Source organism: Arctopsyche grandis, chromosome 6 (genome assembly GCF_051622035.1).
Source record: "Arctopsyche grandis isolate Sample6627 chromosome 6, ASM5162203v2, whole genome shotgun sequence".
NCBI lineage: Eukaryota > Metazoa > Arthropoda > Insecta > Trichoptera > Hydropsychidae > Arctopsyche > Arctopsyche grandis.
In genome coordinates this window covers 17120115-17145166 of record NC_135360.1, presented here as the reverse complement: position 1 = coordinate 17145166, position 25052 = coordinate 17120115, and the positions used below count along the sequence as shown (strand labels likewise).

Genomic DNA, 25052 nt, shown 5'->3' with positions numbered 1-25052 from the left:
TCGTTGGACCGTTGATATTTGAATCGTTTGTGCGGCCATTCGTTAATCCTAAACTATCACTAACCAAATCCCATTAAGCAAAGCCAGTATATTTCATACGTGTAGTAAAATACATTCTCATTTGATTCAAATACTTGGAAGATACTTTAAGTAAGAAAAAAGTGAAGAATCGAAATAAAAAGAGATTTTGTTACATGTGAAGGTACCTAGATATAAACAATAACGAATGCAGATCATTGGTAATCCCAAAGAGGAAATACGTATTTGTAAGATGAGATCAAGACTATGTTTGTATGTATGTGCATTATTATAAGAAACACTGGAAACGAATTATGACTTCCATTGCTAAATATTTATAGTACATAATACATGAAATGACCATTACAAGACACTCGCACAATCAGTATAAGAAAAAATAAAAATCAATACATATACAATATTAAAAATTAATACATATTATAAAGACAAAAAACACTTATAATGAATGAAAAAGGAATGTAAATATTGGAAACATATTTTTCAAAAATATTTCAAATCAATTCCATAAAATAAAATAAAAAATTATCTAAATAAAACCTTTAAAAAATGAAGAGATTCCATATGATTGTCATTTAAAAAACGATAGAAAACTACTCAATTTAAAAAAAATGATATGCTCTACTACTTATATATACTAAACATGATATTTAAAAGATCATTCAAAATTACTTCATACAAAATTTCCAATAAAAATGATAGTTTTGGCACAATTTCAAATTTCGAATACATCACTATAAATATTTTAAAGAGGAAAATCTCTTGGACATCTTTTAAATTACAATGAATTAAAAAGGCGATTAACACAAATAACAACACCTATTTATAATATAATATATTAATATTTATACAGATATTGAAAATAGTATAATAGATAAAAAGATGTTAGTGATTAAACATTTACTTATAATTTAGTCTCTAAAGAGAAAAATGTGTATATATTTTATTTTCATGGAAAACTTTCTTTTTTTATATAACAATTAAAATGTTTTAAGAAAACAAACGATTTATTGTTGCATCGTCTTAAAAGGATAATCATATTATGCATAAGTACTAAATTGACTAAATTGATACGTACAATATGCTTTTTCTTGTGCAGACAAAAAATCAAGATCTAATCTTTAGTAGTTTAAGGATACAAATCATTTCTACCCTACAAGAAAACGCAATCAACATACAAGTATGATAATCAAGATTTTTTTGAAAATGACTAAACTTCACTCAAAACAATTACTTAAAAATTTAGAAATTTTTTTGTAATAAATACATACACATGTATATCATTCGATGTATTACTCACAATTTATTAAAACATTTTTGAACAGTTGGAAATATATCTACATTATATGCATATATGTACATATATTATATGCATGCACATATATGTATATTGATAATATTTAACACGAAAAAATAGAGAAAACATTTCAGACACAAACCAAATTACATAATAAACAAAAAGAAAATAATTTCAATTTACATATTTTGCATGTAAGTTGATGTTGAATTAACAAGTGCAATTCTCTGTTTTTGTTTCCGTTGTTCAGTCATCTAAAATCATTTAAAATAATAAAATACCAAATATCAAATTAAAATTTCATATATTATAACCGATCAAAAATTAACCTGTTCTTTCAAATCTGTAAGTAGGTGTGTAAGAATTCCCAATTTTGCTTGAGTGTGCTCCAGTTGTGATTGCAGAGACCGCAACTCAACATCAGCTGCCTCTCCTTCACTAACAGCCAACGATGTTGCACGAAGTCGAGGAAACCATTCCAAATTACTTGCCTACATAGAAATAAAAATAAAGTCAAAACAATAAAAGTTATAATATAATCAGTAAGTATTTATAAACGATAATACCTTAACCATGGAGTACACATAACTTTCAGGTCCAGTAAACTCAGTGGGGTCTTTGACTCTAACTAACACTATGAAATAAAGAAAATGCCACATATTGTGTTCAGACAAGATATGTTCTTCAAATGATACAGTTTTATTGTCAAAAGCGGACCGATTTAAACCTGAAAAATTAATTGAAACTAATTAATCAAACTCAAACACAAAAAACTGATGTTTAAATGCATAATTAGTATTTTATTACAAACCGCATATAAAGCATGTGTTCTTCAGAATCAATTCTTTCTGTTGCTTTTCACTTCTGAGATCAGCAAACGTATCGATGATAACACCAAAAATGAGATTCAAAACGATAATAATCACAATGAAGAAGAACAAAAGATCATATATTACTCTAGCAACAAACAACGGCTCCTGTTTTAGAAAAAAGATAATAATTTCAATACATTGTTATAGGTAATAATATCATCATCAAATAAATGATATTATTACTGAGCTCGCAGGGGCTCGAAGTATATCTCCAATTCCACCACCGTTCCTAAGACCCTGATTGAGCGTAGTCAGTATGCACATTAGTAAAGAATCACATGAACGTTCTCTCAATTCACCTCCTACACTCACAACTCCAACAGCGTTTGGCTTATCAAAGGTACATTTATCACCACTAGCTTCAGAATCAGATGTACAATATTTTAATGGAGAATCTAAAAAATCAATAAATAAATATTCTAAAAATTAGTTCAAATTATACACATGTATAAGTAAATTTGAACTGAAAATGTTATTTTCAAACCTTTCAAATATTTATTGGCGGGATCATCACTACAATTTGGATCAATCTTATCGGGTAGATTATCTGGAAAATACAAATGCATATATATAATACATTAGTACTTATTAAATATGTAAATATTAAGTTTGATAAAATAGATTATTCACTAGTTTCTGGTTGATCAATTTCATCTACTGTAACAAGAAAATCGTCTCGGAAGAACATGAAACCGACAATTGAAAACATGTAAACAAGAATTAACGCCAATACTGCTGTCAAAACAATAGAACGTCCATTACGAGTGACCGATCTGATCACATTTAACAAAGTTTCTTCACGGTATACAACATCAAACAACTGAAAAATTGGTCACTGTATCAAAAAACATCATATATTTAAAAAAAAATATAGTGTATAAATAGATATAAACGTCAAATTACCAAAACGCTGAAAAAGAATGGATGAACACATATTCCAAACAAACAAAATATAAGGTAAGTTGAATGGTACAGCAATTCTCTATCAGTAAGAATCTTATCAATTGATTTCGTTAGGGTTCCTTGATTCCCCATTATACTGACTAGATGAATACCCTTAACCGCTACCTACAAATAATTCAGTATTAAAAATTTAGAAAATATTTAATAATTTGATTTATAAATATAAAAAATATACTCACTGTAAGCATACCCAACACAACGAGGGTAGGCTGTGGACCTGCCGATAAAATGAGCCTTAATATACAACTTGCACCTAAAGTCCTCAATCCTGAAGCTCTAGGAACTGCTGCAACTAGTCCAGCTGCGCCAAAAGTTACTGCCCAAACAGCAAGAGACAAACGTGTGTCCACTTCTACAAAATAAAATCAAATTTACATTGCACTTTTATCGTAGATCAATTTTACATTATTATACATACATATAATGAACAAACCTGGAGTTCCACCTCCGAACGGATAAAAGAAAGCTACAATAATGTTGATGAGAACGGCAAAATTAAACAAAATATTACTCCAAAGTGACATGTACGAAGAAACCCAAAACAAAGCAGGTTGACCTGTAATAATAAAACACGATTGCTAAGCAATATTTCATTTTCGTGTTGTGGATGAATTATAAATTGTGTAAAAACCTCTTAATTTCTTTTGCCACTTCATCTCGTCAAACATCTGAGGCGTACGCTCGAAGAAATCTGTCACTTTCGATCCTTGATCATCCCGTTCTGCCGTATTGAGAATCTTATGTTTTGTTTCACCAGTCAAATACTCACAAATCTCCGGTATTGGAAATACTATCTGTTCTAAAGTCCGATCTTGACGCACTATCTAAAATTTCATTTATATGAAATTAATTTAAGTTAAAAATTATCATGAAAAATGATAAGATTAGTACTAACTTCAATTTGGGCTGTATGAGAGGCATAGTATTGAAGAGCCTGTCTGTTTTTAGGATCGGAAGCTGAACTAGGCTTAAGTAGTGCCGCTAAATCTTTGTTGTGGCCAGCCAATTGGTGGCAGAGAATATAGATATTGTGACCAACCTGAAATATAATATATTCCATTAGTTTTAATATGTAATAATGGTTTTTTGTCTGCTGTAATGAAAATGTAACTATTTAGAGAATGTTTATCAAAAATACTTACTTCTTTTGGAGAAACTCCACCGTCACCATCATCTTCACAATCTTCATTTGAAACTTCTTGATGGAATGCAGTACAAGCAACGTCAACCTATTTTTTTTTTTAAATAAATTAAAATAATTTCATCTGAAAAATTACTTTGAATTTTTCAAAGCAAATGAAATGTTTGAATCACAAATAAAGTAAAAAAAAAACCTACCAATTGCTTAGGATTCATATTATAAAGTATTCTTTCAGAATTATTTTCAGAGTCTCCGCGAGATTCCATTATGGCCAGCAGAAGTTTAGATGCATTATTTTTCAATTCAAGGACAAGGTCCATACGACTTCTTCCCAGTGGGTTGATATCGTTTAGAATGAGTGCAGTGATTATATCTAAGCCATTGCTTTCGTGCATTGCTATGCAATTTTGATTGTCATGACAAGGACCTGATTGAATAAAAAAAATACTTGTGATAAAGATATATTAATGAACATAAATAAATAGCTGTATAACAAATTTTGTAGAATGTACCTTGACAATATTCAGTTAGAGTTTCTAATGTTTGATTGATAAGCGTTACATTGCTCTCATTGATATATAATCCTAAAAGTCCGAGTCCACCAGTGGTTGAACCGCAAATACAGTCCAAAAACATAAGCGTTTCAGAAACTAAATTATAGTTGGTTTTATTGTTTTGGTGACGTAAAAGGTTCTACAAAAGAGTTAATAATAATTATTACATTTACAATGTTCAATATAATACAATAAACAAAATAATTACTTGAAGTTCTGGGTTGTGATTTTCACATAAAAGCTGTAAAAATCTAAGTACTGGCTGCATAACTGCAATTTTCGGAGGCAAACAATCTTGCTGAACAGTTTCCCTTTTCTCAGCCAGTAAATCTTCTAATCCATGTGATCCTTAAATACACAACATCACAGCTGTATTAATTTACCTGCTTACATGGTTTAATTATTTTCAATTGAACTTAAAGTAAGTCTTACCGGGTGCCATATTTCTAACATTTGAATACGCTTGAGCGGTTGCACGAGCTGCCTGTGCCAATTCTTCCTGTAATTCATCTGTCATTATAACTGTTTTCGAACCACCTACAAAATTAAATAGGCTATTAATTTTCAATAATTATAAAATAATTTAGAATTATTAAATGTAATATTACCTCCAGCATTTCTACTCAGTTTGTCAAACCCAATATCTTTGTCTTGATTCTGTTTAGCAACAACTTCTGATGTATTAACGCACACTGTGGATTTAATCTCTTGTTGTGCTTCACGCATTTTATCATAAAACACCTAAAAGACCAACAGAATTTTAAATTTATGTAAAAAAAAAATTAGAATACATTCAATAAATTATATTGATTTTACTTTGAAAAATGCTTGCGAAAAATCTCCAGTTTGTAGTTTGGTACAACAGCTATGTTGAATTATCGAATTTCCTCCTTCCAATAATGCAATACCTACAAATTTGCCATGTGAAAATTATCATAAAGTATTATACTGCTTGATAAATTAATTAATTATACCTAGCTGAACAGCCTCTAAAAATATAGCAGGTGAATTAACACTTTTGATGACGAGTTCTACGACCAATTCAGAAGCACCCTCTTTATCTAAATGTGTTTGTACTTCAGCTAATGTCTGTCCTGTTCTTATAAGAACTTTTGCTATAAAAGTTATTAGATTAAAATAAAAGTTTTTGAAAGTTGTTAATAAATCTGAAATGCATTATTATTAAATTTGTATACCTGATACACTGACAACATTTTGTAAAGACAAATTATTGATAGGACGAGGTTCTATTTTTCTACCAACCAAATATTGCGATAGAAGATTATTTCTGAGTTGATTTCCCTTAAAATACATGAAAATGTAGCTTGTATATAGAGCACAAATATAAATATTTGATAATATAAAATTAAAAATCATTACCTTTTCACCATATTCTGGATCCACAGCCATCATCTCGCGAAGTGTTCTAAGTATTTTAACACATAAAGTCTCTTCCTTTTCTTCCAAGAGTCTTTCTGTATGTCTTATAAGTCTAAAAATAAACTTATATATAAAATAATGAACCCAAAAAATATAAACATGAGTAAGTTATTATGTAAAATTTAGACCTTGATATAAATATTCCACTAGGATCACGATTAGCATTGGATTGTGATATTATGAGTGCTGGTATGGTGGCAACGGGAAAGAGCAAATGCGGTCTATACAAAATGTCCACCAATACTCCAAGTTCAGCCTGCACCAAAGGTCTCAATTGTTCCTCCAGTAGTGCTACAATATCTTGAAGACCCTCCATGATGGAACGATCAGTACAAAGAACCTAAAATTATTTAAATGAGATTAAAAAATATTATAGCGATTGAAAACATATACATATGTACATGTTTCCAATCGCTATAATATAAAAAAAATAATAGAAATTAGACTGCAAATTTTTATAATAACAACGAAACCTGTGATTGGGATTTCTCCAACTTTGGAGTTTTAGAAGCCAATAGCCATTTACTGGTTTGACGAGATAGGATTGCAGCTTTATGAAATACAGCTTGAACTTTTGACTCCAGATCGAGCGGAATTGCGATACTTCGAGATTTTGCTAAAAATTCATCATAATGATTATTATTTTAATGAAATTATGATAAAAGCATTTTAGTTTAAATGATATTTTTTTTGCAGAACATACCAACTTCACACAGAGTTCTAATACAATTTTCAACGTTAAATCTCTGTGCGGCGGTGAGCCATGGCCACTGATATAGTCTGAATGTCGTTTGAAGGAGTCGTACGAAAATCGACTGCCTTGTCTAAAACATGGTAAAAATGTAATTAATATAAAATGTAATTAAATGAGGATATTTTATTTAAAAAACATTCAGTTATGATAAGAATTTACCTGCACCGCAGTTGATTGATCGCTGAAAGGAGAACTGAAGAAAGTGCATATGATGTGAGTAAGCGCTTGAGTCACGTATGATAATAAAGCCTTTTCGGAAACTTTTAATAGAGACTGTGCTGTCCCAGGAACTGCATCTATATCTTCTTGATGAGCTAAAATAACTACAGTATTAGTACTTGATATATTAGGTATGTTACTATGTAAACATTAAAATTGAAAATTATACTTTGAAAAAGAAATAAAAATACATTCAAATGAAAATAAAAGCAAATACATTTGTATACTATAATGAAAATAATAAAAAAATGCATAATAATAAAAGAGTTTCACTGTTTGTATGGTAATAGAGGACATTTTAATAAATTGTTTGTATACATATGTATATATTTACTAAACATAAATGTATGTATGCGTGTTATCTTTAGTGATTTGTACAATATATTATTTAGAATGACATGAAGCCAAATTATATATATTTTTGCTTATAAGCGTGTATACCAAATCCGAATTTGGGCCTGAAAGCGAAATAAAAAATCGCAAGAATTAAAAATGAAGTGTTTTATAAATTGAACCCAACTCTTACCCAATATGTTCATCCTGTGGTTTGCAGGATTCGTCTCAATTAGGAATAAAAATTATTATTATTCGCCTCATATTATTTTTTTTAATTAGATAAAAGCTTTCATTGAGTTACATTACGAAATAAAGAAACCACTAGGAAAAATAATAAAATAAACGAAAACAAAAATACTTTTAGGAATTTTTTCTGCACCAGGTATTGTAATGTTGATTACTTTCAACATATCGTCAATAAAAGAGTTCTCGAATAATGTCCACATGTGATTTGAAGAATAAATTTCTTTCATTTCGACCTCTGTATCGATGTAGCAATGATTTAAGAAACCAACATATGCCTCTTTAACCTAAGATAATTAATCAAATAAAAAATTATTTATTTATTTATTTATTCAAAATATTCCAGATTAACAAATGGAAAAAAATAGTTCACCTCAGCAGTACAATCTTTATGCGATATCATAGCAACAATATCATCCAATGGTAAAAGGCTATGACATTTAATTTCAGTATAAACATTTTTACCCATGGTACAGCATGTAAGTAACTTAACCAATTCTACATGGTATCTACAAATAAAAACCAGACATGAAAAATGATTGTCAAATTAAACTCAAATTAAAAGATAATTCTTGTATATAAAATAAAAACAAACTTGAGAGGAGTACTATCGCCAATACTATTTGCATCGTTTCTCATCATTTCAACAAAATGGTTGAAAGACACTTTATCATTATAAAATATGAGGACGTCTTCACCAGCGTTCACCAACTAAAGCGTTATTTTTAGGCTAAGAATGAAATAATACATGTAAAATAAAGAAAATTAATTTAGAACTAATTTCACCTCTTGCATAACCATATCTTGACTTTTTCTTATGAATTGTCCTTCAGCTCTAACGACAGTTTGCAAAAATTGTAAATATTGCAATTTTCGACCATGCGCCTCGATACAATGTACAAAATGTTGAATTACTCTTTCATTAACTTCATCATTACACAATTTGGTGTTATCACGAAATATGGCACAAACAGTTTGAGCTTCTCTAATCTATAAATAATTTATTATATTATAAAATCAGAAAAACATATATGATGTTTATCAATACAATTATTGTAATTTAGGTACTGACACCAGCATTTAAAAATAGGTCTAAATGATTGTGAAGAATGGCTTGATTTTGAGGATTGGCGAGACAAAAGTTTTGAAGAAATTCATGAGCTAATTGCATCAATTCATCCATCAAAATATCCTCTGCATCATAAGGTACCTAAAATTATGATTACATTAAATAACAAAAAAGTTAAAATATTTTATCCAACTACACAAATATACCTGGAGGAGATCAAGAACTATATTATGAACACCAATGTTTCGTAAAAGACGTTGTTCATGCCGCCTCGGCTTGCCTTCAGCCGCTGATGTTCTTCCTTGTACACAAAACTTATTCATACGCATTAAAATCTGCAAAAATTATACATGAATAAAATAAAAATACACAGAAAAATATTTGCATAAAGTAAATCAATAAAAAATAGCCGAGTATATCACCTGCTTTATTTTCCTATACTCATTCAAATTTTCATTTTGATGCAATCCACCGTGTCCAAAAGCTTCAGCTTCGAGTAAACAATCTGAAGACACTTCTCTGTCCAATGGGGGACAAACACTAGGTCGATGATGATTCGTTGATTCGCTATTTGACATCTGATTCAATGTCATAGGATCAGATGTGGTTGTCAAATCGTCGTCATAGTCTTTTGTTTTCGATGCAGAGCTTACTACAATAATTTTCAATATTTTTTTAGCCTAAATAATATTCTGCCTACACATAATATTTTAAAATAACATAAACTACCATTTAAATTGACAGTGTGTTCTTCAAGAGGGCCTTTACTCTTATACACCCAAAGTTCCGACTTTTCAACACTCTGTCTCAAAATATCTAAATCGGACTTGATTTGTTTATAAGACTCCACATCACTATCGGATACTAGCAATTGAACCTAAACATAAAAAATAATATTATTTTATAATGTTAGCAAACCTTTGGTTTTATAAATCACAAAAAAAAAGTAATACTTGTTTAAAAGCCTGCAAAACCTCTTGCCGCTGACTAAAATGTCTAAACAGAAGGGTCAAAGCACCACTAACTAGAGATGGCGCTGAATGTTGAGCGCAGAGTTGCAACAGTACTCTCAAAACAACCAAACCATTTGCTCCATCCAAATCTAATCCATCCCTTTATAAACAAGCAATATTTTAAAATGAAATTGTATACCAAAATATAGGCATTTAAATATAAATTATAGGACTCACTTGCAACTGAATATGCCTTCTGCCTGAGCACCAACTGCCTCAAGATCTACATTCCTAATTCCTCCAGAAAGTGGTTCCCTTCCATCTCCACTTGATTTTGATACAGTTGTTGGAGTACTCGTTGCACTACTTATAGATGTTCCATCAGAATTCTTTTCGCTTGTCAATGGTGATACTGGAACCGGTACTGAAATGCTCTTCTTTTCAGAATCATCAAATTCTCGTCGGAATATAGACAAAAGGCAACTGATGCGATAATCAAGACGAACATCCAATATAAACTGAAAATATATATTATAATGAGTATTACTTAAAACTTAATGTCTTTTAAGAATAATATACAACTTAAGAACAAGCATTTTGTCAGTTTGCCATAAAAAAAATTCAATACACCTGTAATATTTCAATGATTTTAAGTTTAGTGTCCATAACGAGAGGATGTTCTCTCGCAAGAGTCATGGCTGACGACGATCTTTGTAGCCCTTTTGGAGAATTTGGTGGTGAATTTCCACTGCCTGTTACTGAAGTCTGACTTCCCAACTAAAATAAAAACAATAACCATATACAAAATATAAGCATAATTACAACCACACACTTCAAAAAATTACGACTTACTCTAACCATACTTCTAGACATTGGACCCAAAGCTAAAGATGTCATGACAGCTCCCATATCTCCGATTGATCTCAAAACTCCACCTTCAGCTTAAAAATAAAAAAACAAAATGAATAACTGAAAACAAAATTAGGCAGGATAATCGTAATAAAATTAACCTTTTTTTTCATCCTCATTAGCAGCTTAATTGAATTAAAGAATTTATATAATAGTTAAACTAGTAAGAATTGAATATAAATAATCTGTTTTAATACATACAATCTGTTTCACCAGTTAAGCCTCCACCTTCGTTGAGCAAATCAGCTTCAGATACACAGTCCAAAATACTAAGTAACGTTCTAGTTAATCGCAACAAGTCACTGAAGCTATAGCAATAATAAAACATATAAGATTAAATTCTAAGAATACATTATGATAAATTAAATAAACTAATATAAATATATGAATTACCTGTAAAAACCGAAATAAATAAGATCCCTTGCAAGTTTAACAACTTCAAATGTCAACTTGTTCTGATCGTGGTCAGCAAATGACCACATACAAGATACAACATTACAAAGGTAATCTTCGACGAACTGAATTGTTGAAGCGAATTTCACTCTGACGGCTTCTTTGTTGGGGTCTGGGCTCGATTTATTAGAGGCATAACTATATTGAAAAAACCCAAACTAAGTATGTATTCAATAAAATGACACACAAATGTGAGGCAGATGACTGACGTTACACAATATAAATTCTCATTTGTAATGCGAAAAGATATAAAACAAAGCTTTCCTTCAATTTAATTAAAATTCAGGTTATCTTAAAACTAAATCACATTGAAAATGAGAATTTTAATTGCAGTTTTTCCAATTCTCAACAAGATGTACAAGCAATTTAAACAATTTAAGCAATTTGAATTCGACACAATAAATAAAACATTCAAATATTATAGTATAATATAAAACAAAAAGGGGGAAATATTTCTGGTTGCTTTAATAAAAATTAGGATAATTATAAAATCTTATACTAAATATATGAAAATAATTCTATTAAATATTAACACAAATATAAAATTTTATTTACAATTTTGGCTATATGAAAACACATACATATATGTAATATGTATGTATGTAGTTGTGTCGCATTAATCTAAAATTAAATATTAATTTACTAAATTTGAAAAGAAAATTTCATATATTTTAACAAAGATATATTTACATGGTACGGATATACAAGGTAAATTGAGTATATTTTTAAATAAAATTCAAAGATGCAATAATAAAAATTTAAAACAGGTATGTATGTACATACATATGTTGAAGAAAATGAAAAAATGACAAATTATTAAAATATGTACACGCACATAAATAAATCTAAAGAAGAAAAAATACAGATATCAAAAACAGTTTTTTTGAAAAGCGAACATTAAAAATATACAAAATAATGGGATATAAAATATAATTCGATAAATATGCCTATACAGAAATTTAGGATATGCATACTATATACGTATGTACATATATGTATACATGGGAGAATACGTATAATACATAGATATTTACATTGAATACTGAAACAATAAAATTACAATATCGAATGGATTCACAAATGAACAAAAAAATCTAAATACAAGAAAATTTTATTAAATTAAAAAATACTTAACGCAAACTTACATTCCATAATCCATCGGCCAGTAAAATCAATAAAAATCATTAATGAGTGTGAATAAGTGAATAATAATGAAAAAGCGAGTGCATAAAGTCTAATAAAAGAATATATAAATGCGTCTTCCATAAATTAAAACTATAGCTAATGTAATAACGAGTGTATGAACTTACATAGACATTATCACAAGATTTTTTTCAATTGTAATCTAATAGTATTCATCAATAATGTTAACTTAGTATATATTGTAATGAGTCAAATTAATGTGTCACATAACTATACCATGCCCCAAATTTAAACATTATAATTAAACACTTACTCATGAATGCTGATCTTTGAAGGTATTTCGCTCCACAAACGTGCATACTTGACGGGTGTAACGGGCTCTTGAGGATCTCTGTCCGCGTGAAGATGCAACATCAGACGACAAAATGACGCTCTTAATTCAAACGGCAAAGCAGAGTTCGACATACATCTGAAAAATTACAATATGTACATACAATAGTAAAAATTATATTTAATTTTTACAGTAAAATTTATCTTGATTTGTATTTCACTTAAGAATGAGATCAATGTGCAGTTGCAAAGATAGACTGTTTAAAGCCAGATACTGTCGGTTTAAGCACATATTGGAGAATAGATTTAGTTGATGTCGATAATAGTCCAATATTGCTGCAGCTTCAGAATTCTGTCGACCCATTGCTAGTTCTTGCAATGATCTTGATTTCTAAAAAAATTGACAGATTTATTACAATAATATCACATTTTCCTCTTATAGTAATTTTAATATTACAAAAATTAAAAAATAAACATCATTTAAAACCTTTTTATTGTCCCAAACTAAAAGAACGTCATCTTCTACACTTGACACTGGAGATGTTTTCAATGGTAAAAATTCGTCAACTGGTGATGAATCTTTACTGTCTTCTTTCACTTCTTTTATATTATCGATGTAATGAATCTTCATTAGTCTAAATTAAAATAAATAATCATAAAACACACGCTAAAGTATTGTAAATATTACCTAATACATACATTATATAAAATTACTAAATAATTATCATTACTAAATACAATATTACCTCGTTTCAATTAAAATGTCTGAATTTTTGGCACACAAAACACTTTTACAAATTAATTCCTGGGTTACAGCGATAGCTTTCTTATTAGATATGCAAAGATCACTCAAATAATCTAAAAATCGTGATTCCCAATTCGCCATGTTTTTTCTGACCAAACCTGTTAAGAAATTTTAAAACACTAGTATTAAACCATAACAAACTATGTAAAATCATTTTGAAAACAAACATCGAAAACATCATTACCAACAAAAGTTTCTATTTCAGAAGCAGTAATGTGCTTTTCTAAAAGTTTTCTATTGTTATGTAGTAAGGCAGTAATTGTATCTTCTGCTAATATATCATAACCGATTTGCTTTTGCATGAAACCAAAGTGTTTCGCAATATATTCCTGAAATAATAAAAAATATATATTATTGTCTTCATTATTCAAAATTATTTTATAAAAACAATTCGATAAAATACTTGATTTTTTCTGTAATCCTGTTGGCTGATTCTAAGCACACGATAGCACAATCTAAAAATGTGTTTATACGGTGCATATCGTGGATCACTTAGCTCTTCTATTTTCAAAAACGGTGGCTCTCCCTCGGAAGCCTCTTGAAAAGGTCCCTGATTTAAAAAAAATGTAGCCTTTAGCAAATTTAATGAAAATTACATTATAACATAATAAAAGATAGATACCTGAAGAATCTTAAAAAGCTGCTTTAAAATATATTGCTCTCTCATTAGCTTTTGTCTATCTCTATTCGGATTTGTGACGACTAATTCAAGAGCTTCCGATTTATTAGGTTCGTTCTCGAAGCAAGCTATGAAATATACAATATCTTGCAACAAATATGTAAGTGCCCTGAAAAAATGTAAAACCACGTAAAGACAATTGAAGGGGAATTAATTTCAAATTATATTTATACAGTGATGAACAAACTAACTTTCTTTCATTGTGATTTATTACACCTGTATGCAATTTGGATGACATTGATGATAATACTTTACACGCATCGTTGGCAAAATCCAGGTCACGAACTTCAGAAGGTGACACTGATATTATCGCAAAAGCTTCTTTATCTTCTTTCTTTTTTGAACAACCAACCTACGACACAAAATTATTAATTATAAACTTGTTTATATTATTTCAATAAATTTAATAAATGTATGTATACATACCTTAGACATGACAGGTTTCTCTTCATCCTTGTCAATTGGAACTGATGTCGAATGAACCCATGTGTGAGTACAAATATGATGTAATCTATAAGAAAATATTTGTGTCAAAGCCTTTATGTTTAAACTACACAACAACAAAAAATGAGAAAAATACCTAACGTAGCTGCTTTGTGGTACAAGAGAATCTGCTGTAGTCATAGTGGTTGGATCAAGTTCAAACAAAGTTGCAATATCAGATGAATACGCAACAGACACCAAATGAAAAGCAGTAGCATTCGGATCAGAAATTGGATTATCTCTATAAAACAAACATAAGATATATTAATTATATTATTAAGCTTATTGATAATAAAGTTATTTTATAAATTCACATTGGTGAAGCGGCTTCAGCTGCTAAATAGTGTCCAGTAGCAAGATGTTTAAATCTGAACAAAGAATTCCAATCTCCCGCTCCACCCCTACATGGGTCATGTTGGACAACCTACACATAAATTATACAAATAAGCATATATAGTACATACTAACAATGATTTTTAATAATAAAATAAGTTAAAATACCTCAATCTCCCATAAAGCTTTACTGGATGTTGCAGCAGTGGCACTAGATCGTCCAGTAGTTCTAAGAAATACGTGTTGTTGTTTTTTATATTCATCCATAGTCAAAAATTTTTCCTGGAATATTTAAAATTTAAAATCAAAACAAACTTTCAAAAATATCGTGACTTTATAAGTAGATAATATGAACCTGTTCGGCATGAAACAATCTAACAACATCACCGCCTTTCAAAATCTCTTCTTGATTTTCTCTATGCTCCATAAACAACGTGACTTTCCAAGATGTTGAAGAATTCACCACGTTTACCTGAATTTAAAAGTCACAAATGAAATAAATCAATGTACAATTTTATTTTATTGTTAAAATTAAATTTTATTGTCTATATTTTATTTAAAATAATGTAATTTTTCTTATTTGAAATTTAATATATCTCATCTGAAATAAATTCATAAGCACCTCCATACATCCCAAGTTATCGGGCAGTTCATGATTAGCGGCAACGTGAAGGACTTGTTGACCAGCATTGACCGGATTTAAAATCACCTTATCACCAACCACAACATTATCTCCTGCGCAAAAAACAAATATACACTCTAGTTGCTAAAAACAAAATGCAAAAATAAATTAAACAAATGACAAAAGTAAATTATACCCGATGAGCGAAGTTTGTAAAAGGGCATAATATAGAACCAAGAGCCCTCATTTCCGTTGGCATCTAACGACACTCTCATAGCATTCTTTTCCAATAATGCGGGAAGTCGTTTATTTACCTAAAATGGAAAACAAGTTACATACATACATATGTAAATACCATTTTAAATAAAATCGTATAGAAATTACGTCCAATATTGAATATCATGACAAGCATTGTTGACTTTGGATATTAATACATACATACTAAACAAACATTGTGGTTAAGATGTTTATAAATAAAAAATAAAAAAAATATACAAACCGTAAGATATTTATTGGATTTAACGTGCAGCAATTGTACAACACCACCGTATTGCACAATGCTTCCGAGCAATTTTTTGTTTTCGATGTCATTTTGTTTCTTTTCAATTTCAGCTGCATGCTAAAATGAATGAGCAGACATATGTAAGACTACGAGCATAAGTATTTTACAACAGCAACATAATAAATCACAATTTTATTCCATTTGAAAAGAATATAAACTAAACATATTTAGCAGCATTTAAAAAAAAACACCACAACGTAAATTTCGAAAAAATACTCACATGGAGCCGTTTTAATAAGCTAGTATCTGTATTTGCCTGCTTGGCAGTGTTCCAAAACTGTTTTTGAGCAGAATATCTGTTCATAGGGCATATTTTAAATAAGCAATCTGAAAAATAACACACACACACTCAAATCTGTCTACTTTATTGTTATTTCCTTGATTAATGCGTGCAGCATGCTTTTATATTAATCATCAACTCGTAAAAACATATCTGTTAACATACATTAATAATACAAACTTCATTATTATAAATAAACCGGTCCTAAATATACTAACAAAGAATATCAAAATATGATGCTCGGATCGATTAACCAAGTCAAATTTATAAATTAACACAAACATTATTGAAAAAAAATTTATGTGTATTTTGAAAGATTTAAAAAATATGTTTCAAACGAAAATTCATGAATGATTATACAAAATTTATACAAACCCCTGAATTTCTTCGGAGGATCACTAAGATTTCCAGCTTCAGGGCAGACGACAGTCCTGTCATCTACCAATCTAAGATAAATTAAAAATAGAAATCAATGCTATATTGTACATATATCTTCATAAAAAGAAATAACAATGAAATTATAAATACCCTAAAGTACTGAGAAAGCCGCACACGGTTCCTTCGGCGTAGAGCGATACAATATCGCCTACGTGAAGAAAGACAGCTGAGCATATTAGATTATCGCCCATGCTCAACTGTCAAAGTTATTACGTTCTATTTTATATATTTCGGTGTACATCAACTCTGAAAAAAAATGTAAACACGAATTATAGCAACTTTCAATTAACAGGGCTGTGGCTTAATTAAGCGATAAGGTGTTATCTTTCATGTATGTACTAATTAAGAGAGGATGTGTGGGCTATATTAGAATTATTATTTAATAGCCTAAAAATAAAATAAGACCATTGAACAAAAAATTTGAAATATTAAGCCAAAACTAGCACATAATATACACTACATAATACTATAAACAGAGCTGCCAAGAGAAAATCCGGACCACAGTGTAGTATCGTAGCTATGGGCCCACTTTGTTTTGTTTTTTTCCACTATATATACTTAAGAAAATTTTATTTATGTTTTAAATTAGTGCGTTGTTTTTTTTTCGGGTTTATTAATTACTAGTGGCCTGTGGGCACATAATTGTGCACTCGGTAAAATATCGCAATTCGGATCAACGGAATTAATAATTTACAATTTCATAAATTTTTTTGAAAAAAAATTATTTTGTTTTTGTCGGCCACTCATGTAAATGAAGTGATATGCCGCGTCTCTTACTACAATATACGATTCCAAGGGGAGAAGAGACGGAGCATGGTGTTAACAGCGAGTACTTAGTACACACGCACGCATTAGACAATTATTATATAATATATGTATAGGATTTGAGGATTTTGTTTATTTGATTTTTACACCTTCGTTTATTTATTATTTTTCTTTTGTTTTTTTTTTCATTTTATCATGTTTTTTCTGCCTATGCATTTTTGCTTTTTATTTTATGTATTTATTTTTTTTTCTTTATCAAATGTAAGCCATTGTGGCGCATTAGGTTCTTCCTGTAATGCCACAATGGTCCAAAACTAACTATAAATAAATAATAATTTAATAACTAGTGTTGTACCCGATGACATATCATCGCATGGGTGTTGACATATTAAGTTATTAAATAAAAAATTAAAAGAAATGTGTCGTCGGTCATGTGTTCGATTCCCAAGCGTTCGAATTTTTTTCAAATACCTTTTATTCAAATAAAAATATGTAATTTAATATTTATATTTAACTAGCTGTATTACCCGGCTTCGCTCAGTATTTATAATATAAACCGCTTAAACATGACTAAGCTAATAGTAAACATTTAATTAAAAAAAAAAAAATTAAAAAAAAAAATTTTAAATTTAAAAAAAAATCAAAAAAAAAATTTAAGGGCTTCGCCCTCGGCGCCCCCCTGAGCCTTTGCCTTCTAGGGCTTCGCCCCTCCACGCCCCCATGAGCAATTGCCGTTTAGGGCTTCGCCCCCATGATCAGTTGCCTTTTAGGGCTTCGCCCCTCCGCGCCCCCAAGATTAATTGCCGTTTAGGGCTTCGCCCCCCTTAGTTTATGCCTATTAGGGCTTCACCCCTCCACGCCCCCATGATTGAATGCCGTCTAAGGCTTCGCCCCCCTTAGTTAATGCCTATTAGGGCTTCCCCCTCCGCACCCCCATGATTGAATGCCGTCTAGGGCTTCACCCCCCTTAGTTAATGCCTTTTAGGGCTTCGCCCCTCCGCGTCCCCATGATTAATTGCCGTCTAGGGCTTCGCCCCCTTAGTAAATGCCTTTTAGGGCTTCGCCCCTCCACGCCCCCATGATTAAATGCCGTCTAGGGCTTCGCCTTCATGATCATTTGCCGTTTAGGGCTTCGCCTCATAAGGCTGCGCCCCCCTGCGCCCCCTTCGGGGCCCCATGCGGCTGAGCTCCATAAGGCGGCGCCCCATAAGGCTGCGCCCCATAAGGCAGCGCCCCATAAGGCCGCGCCCCATAAGACTGCGCCCCATAAGGCTGCGCCCGATAAGGCTGCGCCCCATAAAGCTGCGCCCCTTTTGGGGCCCCATGAGGCTGCGCCCCCTTCGGGGCTCCATGCGGCTGAGCTCCATAAGGCGGCGCCCCATAAGGCGGCGCCCCATAAGGCTGCGCCCCATAAGGCTGCGCCCCATAAGGCAGCGCCCCATAAGGCTGCGCCCCATAATACTGCGCCCCATAAGGCTGCGCCCGATAAGGCTGCGCCCCATAAAGCTGCGCCCCATAAAGCTGCGCCCCATTTGGGGCCCCATGGGACTGTGCCCCATGAGGCTGCGCCCCCCTGCGCCCCCTTCGGGGCCCCATGGGGTTGCGCCCCCTTTGGGGCCCCATGGGGCTGCGCCCCCCTGCGCCCCCTTCGGGGCCCCATGCGGCTGAGCTCAGTAAGGCTGCGCCCCATAAAGCTGCGCCCCCTTTGAGGCCCCATGAGGCTGCGCCCCTCTGCGCCCCCTTCGGGGCCCCACGGGGCTGCGCCCTCGCGGGGGTGAATCCATTGAATCGAAAAAAACAAATCGGCGCCTATGGATCGAAAAAAAAAATCGAATCACGTATTCGATGACGTCACCGATCTACGAACGACGACGACGAAGGATACTTACATACATACAAAGTCTCTTTCCAAATTATATATTAGAAGATTGTTTAATACATGTAAACAATATAAAACACCAATAGACGATTTCGATTCGACATACACGTACATATGTATGTCGAATCGAAACGGTTATTACAGTACGGCGAGCGTTATCTCAGACAGACACAGAATAACGATATTATATATATGATTAGTTTTTGCATAAAAATTCGACATAATATTATATGTAACATATGACCTAGGCAATAGTTATCAGAATTAAAATTTGTTTCTGAAAACTCAAGAAACGTTTTCCAGAAAACTAAGATTATCCTACAAAATAAACATACACACACGTTGATTTGTAAATAATTAAATTCAAATGTGGCATCTACGAAGAAGAAAAACATTGAATACTATAACAGTATTTTATTTAAAGGTCGCTCTAGTCTGTAATACTTCGAAGGCTATGTAACATTAAAAGATGGGTTCTCTTCTGTCTGTTCGAGAAAAATAATACAATACTTTGGACTCATTACTTGAAGTGCCGTCGAAAATAAAAAAATTACGTGATTCTCCGAATAAAAGCACTGTAATGGGCCGACTGTGATGTCACTGTAATGAAGATTTGAAAACACTATAAGACCCAAGATTCACAACGTCCACGAACCTCAACCAAGAGGAAATGTGTTCAAGCAGTGGCGGATCAAGTAAATGGGGGGCCCCAAGCGCATTTGAAATTTGAAGCCCCCACTTCAATAAAAATGCTATCATCATTTTTTACCATGCTTTTCAGTAAATGGTTTTTCATTAGGATTTTACAAAACCACATATTTTTTATTTATTTACTGTCCCTGAAACACTAACAGTTTTTGGAATAAAATAGGTACTATTTTAAAATACTATGTGAAATAGTTATTAATTTCATTCATTCTTAGCTTACGAACATATTGTGGACAATGATAACAATTTGTAAGTTGTAAATTTTGGTAGCAAAGGCCCATTTCGGGGGCCCCAAATGTGCGTATATTTTCAATGTATGATAAACTGCTGCTCTGTTCAAGTCATGTACATGTACATGGCATACATACCATATATAATATCACTATTCTGTGTGTCTGTCTGCGATAACGCTCGCTGTACTATAATAGTCGTTTCGATTCGACATACATATGTACATCACCGCTAAAACAATGCCAACAAAACGTACGAATATAATAACAAAAGGAAAAAACTTCTATATATACTGTTTGCTACCAATGTTTCCGCTAGGCGATAATAGACGACGATAAGTCTCTGAGCATTTACCGCCATCTATTGAAAATTTATTTAATTAATTAATTATAATAATTTTTCTATTGGTGTTTTATATTGTTTATACGAAGGTAGGTAGGTAGTTTTTACCAATTTTTTGTCATAAACAATTAAATATAAATATATTTAAAAGATATTTGAAAAAAATTTGACCACGTGCGGATCAACGTGCGGACCGACATATTTCTTTTAATTTTTTTTTTAATAACTTAATATGCCAACATCCATGCGATGATATTTCATTTTGAGAATTACTTTTTTTACGACAATTTAGTAATTATTAATTTAAATAATATAGTCATATAAGCAGTTAAATTTGCAATTCAAAATTATCTTTAGAATTTTTATTTCTTAAATACAATAGCGTAATACCAATCATGAGGATTATTGCTTTAGCTCCGTACATGGTGTTCGTTTAATGAGTAAAATTAAATTATTGAATTATATGAACATTATGAAAGCTACATAACATATATGTATGTACATTTAAAAATATTTAATATGTAATTCGTAATATCGTACACATTATTGAATTCGAATTTAGTAAACTTTCTGCTAATGACTAATGCTTAGTATTGAATTATCAAAATAGGGCACGCATAGAAGAGTTAAGGCTATTCATTCAGCCTTGCCTGTAACGATTGACAGCCGTTAAATACCCGAAAGAACGATTCCCAAGTGTGAATATTTCATGTGGTAGATTTATTCAAAACTGTACAGTCAGAGGTTGCGTTTAGCATTTAAATAGTTGAAAGTTTTAGATGTGACGTTTGTTTGAATAAATTATTTATGATATATACATACAGACCGTTTTTGCGCATAAAACTGTCACATCCAACATCCCATCTGTATATTTAAGCCTTAGAACGATCACAAACAGCACTTTATACAAATACGTACGAAGAATAAATATAAAACAATAAACACCTCAGTGAAACATTTAAATTGGCAATGAAATATTGTATTGGTATTTTATTAAATACACAAATCAATTTAAAATTGGTAATACGTACATACATATATAGAATATACTGAGTTCAAATGTGTGTGTATGTATTTTAGTGGAGTGATCAAAAAGTGACTGAATTTTTGAAATTGCTACACATATTACAACTTTTATGTACTTGATTTTATATTTAATCAAATTTATTATTACAAAACTTATCCACATATGATTGTGGTTTTGCAAAAATAAAAAAAAAACTAACAAACAAGTAGCATTTTAACTTGATGTAATAGTAAGTAACAACAATGAACTCTTATTCAAATTATTACTTGTGCGGGTTGGATTTATTTTACAGACCTACATTACATTATCATATTTCATATATTTGTTTAATTTAACACAGCTGTAAAAAGCATAGTGTATTAAGTGTATTGGGAATGGAAACTTTTTAGCCATACCCCATGTGTGCTTTTGATCTTTCGCTTCATTATCACAACTTTGATCTGCAGACTTCTCTGTCCAATCTGACATGTGCCATTCATTTTCAACGATATTTTAAAACGGAAATTGTATCGTCAGACAAACTGAAATCCACTATATATGTACGTCGAAATATTTGTGCACAAATATTATACATTAAATATTTTAAAAATTATTAATATAAAATCATGACATTTGTATGTATGTATGTACGTAGTTCTCAATAATAATACAATGAACTCACGTCTCAATTCAATATATGTGCATATATGTAATTGAGGAATGTATTAACTTGAAGCAATAAAAACATTCTACAGGCCGCAATTCAATTGGTATCTGGAATGATCATCTTACGGATCAATTGAAGTAATGAGTAGCAAACTAACAATTCTATTACACGTATCAATTCAAGAATGACAAATGTCAAGAAGGAATTATTGAAACAATTACAATTAAATTCAAGAAAACACGTCTAGTACAATAATCACAATATATGTATGTATGCATTGAAAAAAAAACTGGATCAATATGGATGATATCACATGAAGATATGTCAAAAAAGTTAATCAATTCAACCTTTGGAAGATTGGCGGTCAAAAATAACGGACGCATGGTAGAACGTAGGTTAATGGTGCTTTAATTTACACTAATCTATCATGATTATGTGAGGAGACAAAATTCTATTTTTAGAATTGTTTTCTAATGGGATTCTAATAGGGATAAAAATGGCTGAGTTAAGATATGGTGCGATTGAATAATAAGCTGTGAATAAATGCGCCGTACAAATGCTACATTTATCTCTGGGTTTTTTAAAACATATTATGATAAATAACTCGAACGGCAATATTCGCACGGGTTATCTTATATTGTTATTTATGTTACAATGAAATGAAAAAGCATCTTTTTCAAGATTTTCATAAATCGATTTAAAATTAATCTATTTTAGACCCATAAACTTATTCAATTATTATACTGGAAAGAATCACTTCATTTTATTTGTATTTTTTTTTTTAATAACTCACCCACGTTATTTTTATTTACACATATGTAAACAATTTCAACGAAAAAATAAAAATTATTCTATTATTACGCTATCAATATTTGAAACAAATATCGATGAAGGGTTAACTAAATATATATGATTGACTCAAATTCAATTATAATTATTTAACCTACATATATATTTTTTTTTCGTATTAATTAAAATAAAAAATGTAATGGTAGTGATAAATATTTCATATTTTTTTCCTATTTAATATGGAAATATTAATGTTGAAATAAGATCGCCATAAAAGGTAAATATTGAAAAAACATTCTCACTTTCCGGCGGAGGAAGTGACAGCTGCAGCTGACGGCCACTGCGACTGGCGGTGACCGCTTGCCATAACACCAATATCAACGGCCATGACACGCAATACTGCCAACTATAAATTGTACAATAATAAAAATATATTTTGAAATAAAATTAATATCTGATTCTAATGTATACTATAAATTGGAAAGAAACTCTGGTAATTGTTATGATAGTATTGTACACATGAATTTCATAGTTGAAAAATAGCAGAGGAAATTTTTCGTGCACGCAAAGTTTTGTTCATTATACATATATTAACCAATAGCATATGAGTTTATAATCCAAATGATTACTACTGCCAAATACTGATGCCATTCACCTACCACATCTATAATTTCTGTGAAGGCTCGATTCGAAATGTTTATTTTTGATCATCGCTCTTCTCAGTATATGTATGTTTCTTTAAATGTCGAACACAGCCCTGCACTATTAAAATTTATATAATGTGTCTTTGTGTATAAATATTAGAATTAAAATGCAAGTTTTATACGTCCACAGTGATTAATTATTTGACTGAAAACATAATTTATAATTACGCTGACCATACGTTCTTTATTCCACTGCTCTATCCTTAGATTTATTAATTTTCGAAAATTGCTTTTTTGTCCTTTATTTTGTAATATCGACTATAGCTTAAAATATTAATTCCTTAATATTTAAAGATGCAATTCATAAATTTTATCAAAGCTACATATGTATACAATGATTACATTGAGTAACAAAAAAAATTACCGGAGCAAACACTAATCAATCTTTAGTAAATTTGACCCACTAAATTCGAGTATGACAATGAATTTTGCTAGTTTTGTTTCGTTTGTGAGATATGAGTGCTTAAAAAAAATTGTGATTTTTACGGTTTTTAAGATTTTATAGTCTTTAATTCAAAATCTAGTTATTTTATGTGTCCCTAAATATAATGCTCCAATTTATCGACAATTTTCGTTAGTAGATAATATGTGGACCAATGAAAAAACTGAATTATAAATAATCACATTAGAAGCATGCATTTATACCAAATGCAACTTCGAAATGATCTGTCTACTTTGTTTTGATTTTTTAAAGCATGAAACTTCGTAATTAAAAACAGTTCATTCTTGAGAAAAATATCAAAAATCAGTTTTTAGAATTTTAATAATATGTCATAAATATGATTATTTAAAATTCTAAATTTTGTATGCTAAATAAATGTCATAAACTCTTTTCAATGAACAAATCTAATGGGAGCCCGAAGCTGGCAAAAATAAATTCTGAAATAATTTGTACCCATCCTAAATCTATCCTATGACTGGAACTCAATTGCCAACCAGAAATCTTTTGTAGTTGTTGAAGTTATTTATTTAGATTAATTTGCTTTTACTTACAAACTTTGTGTATCAACTTATCAGATAATAATAAAGGTGTTTTGATGATTAGTC

General features: G+C 30.9%; 1 protein-coding gene across 1 annotated transcript; it reads right to left on the bottom strand.

The window, feature by feature from the left end:
* Positions 1-1007: 1007 nt before the first annotated feature.
* On the bottom strand, positions 1008-23671 carry Itpr (Inositol 1,4,5,-trisphosphate receptor). The gene is given in 58 exon segments (XM_077431913.1): positions 1008-1587; positions 1663-1824; positions 1900-2060; positions 2145-2310; positions 2389-2600; positions 2836-3025; positions 3109-3269; positions 3344-3520; positions 3602-3724; positions 3800-3992; positions 4064-4207; positions 4311-4397; positions 4507-4736; positions 4822-5002; positions 5072-5400; positions 5472-5604; positions 5680-5771; positions 5838-5978; positions 6060-6165; positions 6244-6355; positions 6432-6643; positions 6777-6919; positions 7007-7127; positions 7217-7317; positions 7992-8142; positions 8229-8364; positions 8451-8566; positions 8642-8845; positions 8928-9065; positions 9131-9259; positions 9347-9576; positions 9654-9801; positions 9878-10037; positions 10115-10395; positions 10508-10625; positions 10749-10818; positions 10988-11094; positions 11180-11377; positions 12696-12851; positions 12934-13103; positions 13200-13347; positions 13459-13615; positions 13702-13846; positions 13921-14067; positions 14140-14305; positions 14388-14548; positions 14623-14707; positions 14777-14918; positions 14962-15103; positions 15181-15294; positions 15368-15484; positions 15635-15747; positions 15831-15948; positions 16134-16253; positions 16417-16523; positions 16852-16922; positions 17005-17160; positions 23604-23671. Coding segments are annotated over 57 exon segments (8418 nt in total). The 5' UTR covers positions 17106-17160; positions 23604-23671; the 3' UTR covers positions 1008-1512.
* Between the last annotated feature and the right edge of the window lie 1381 nt (positions 23672-25052).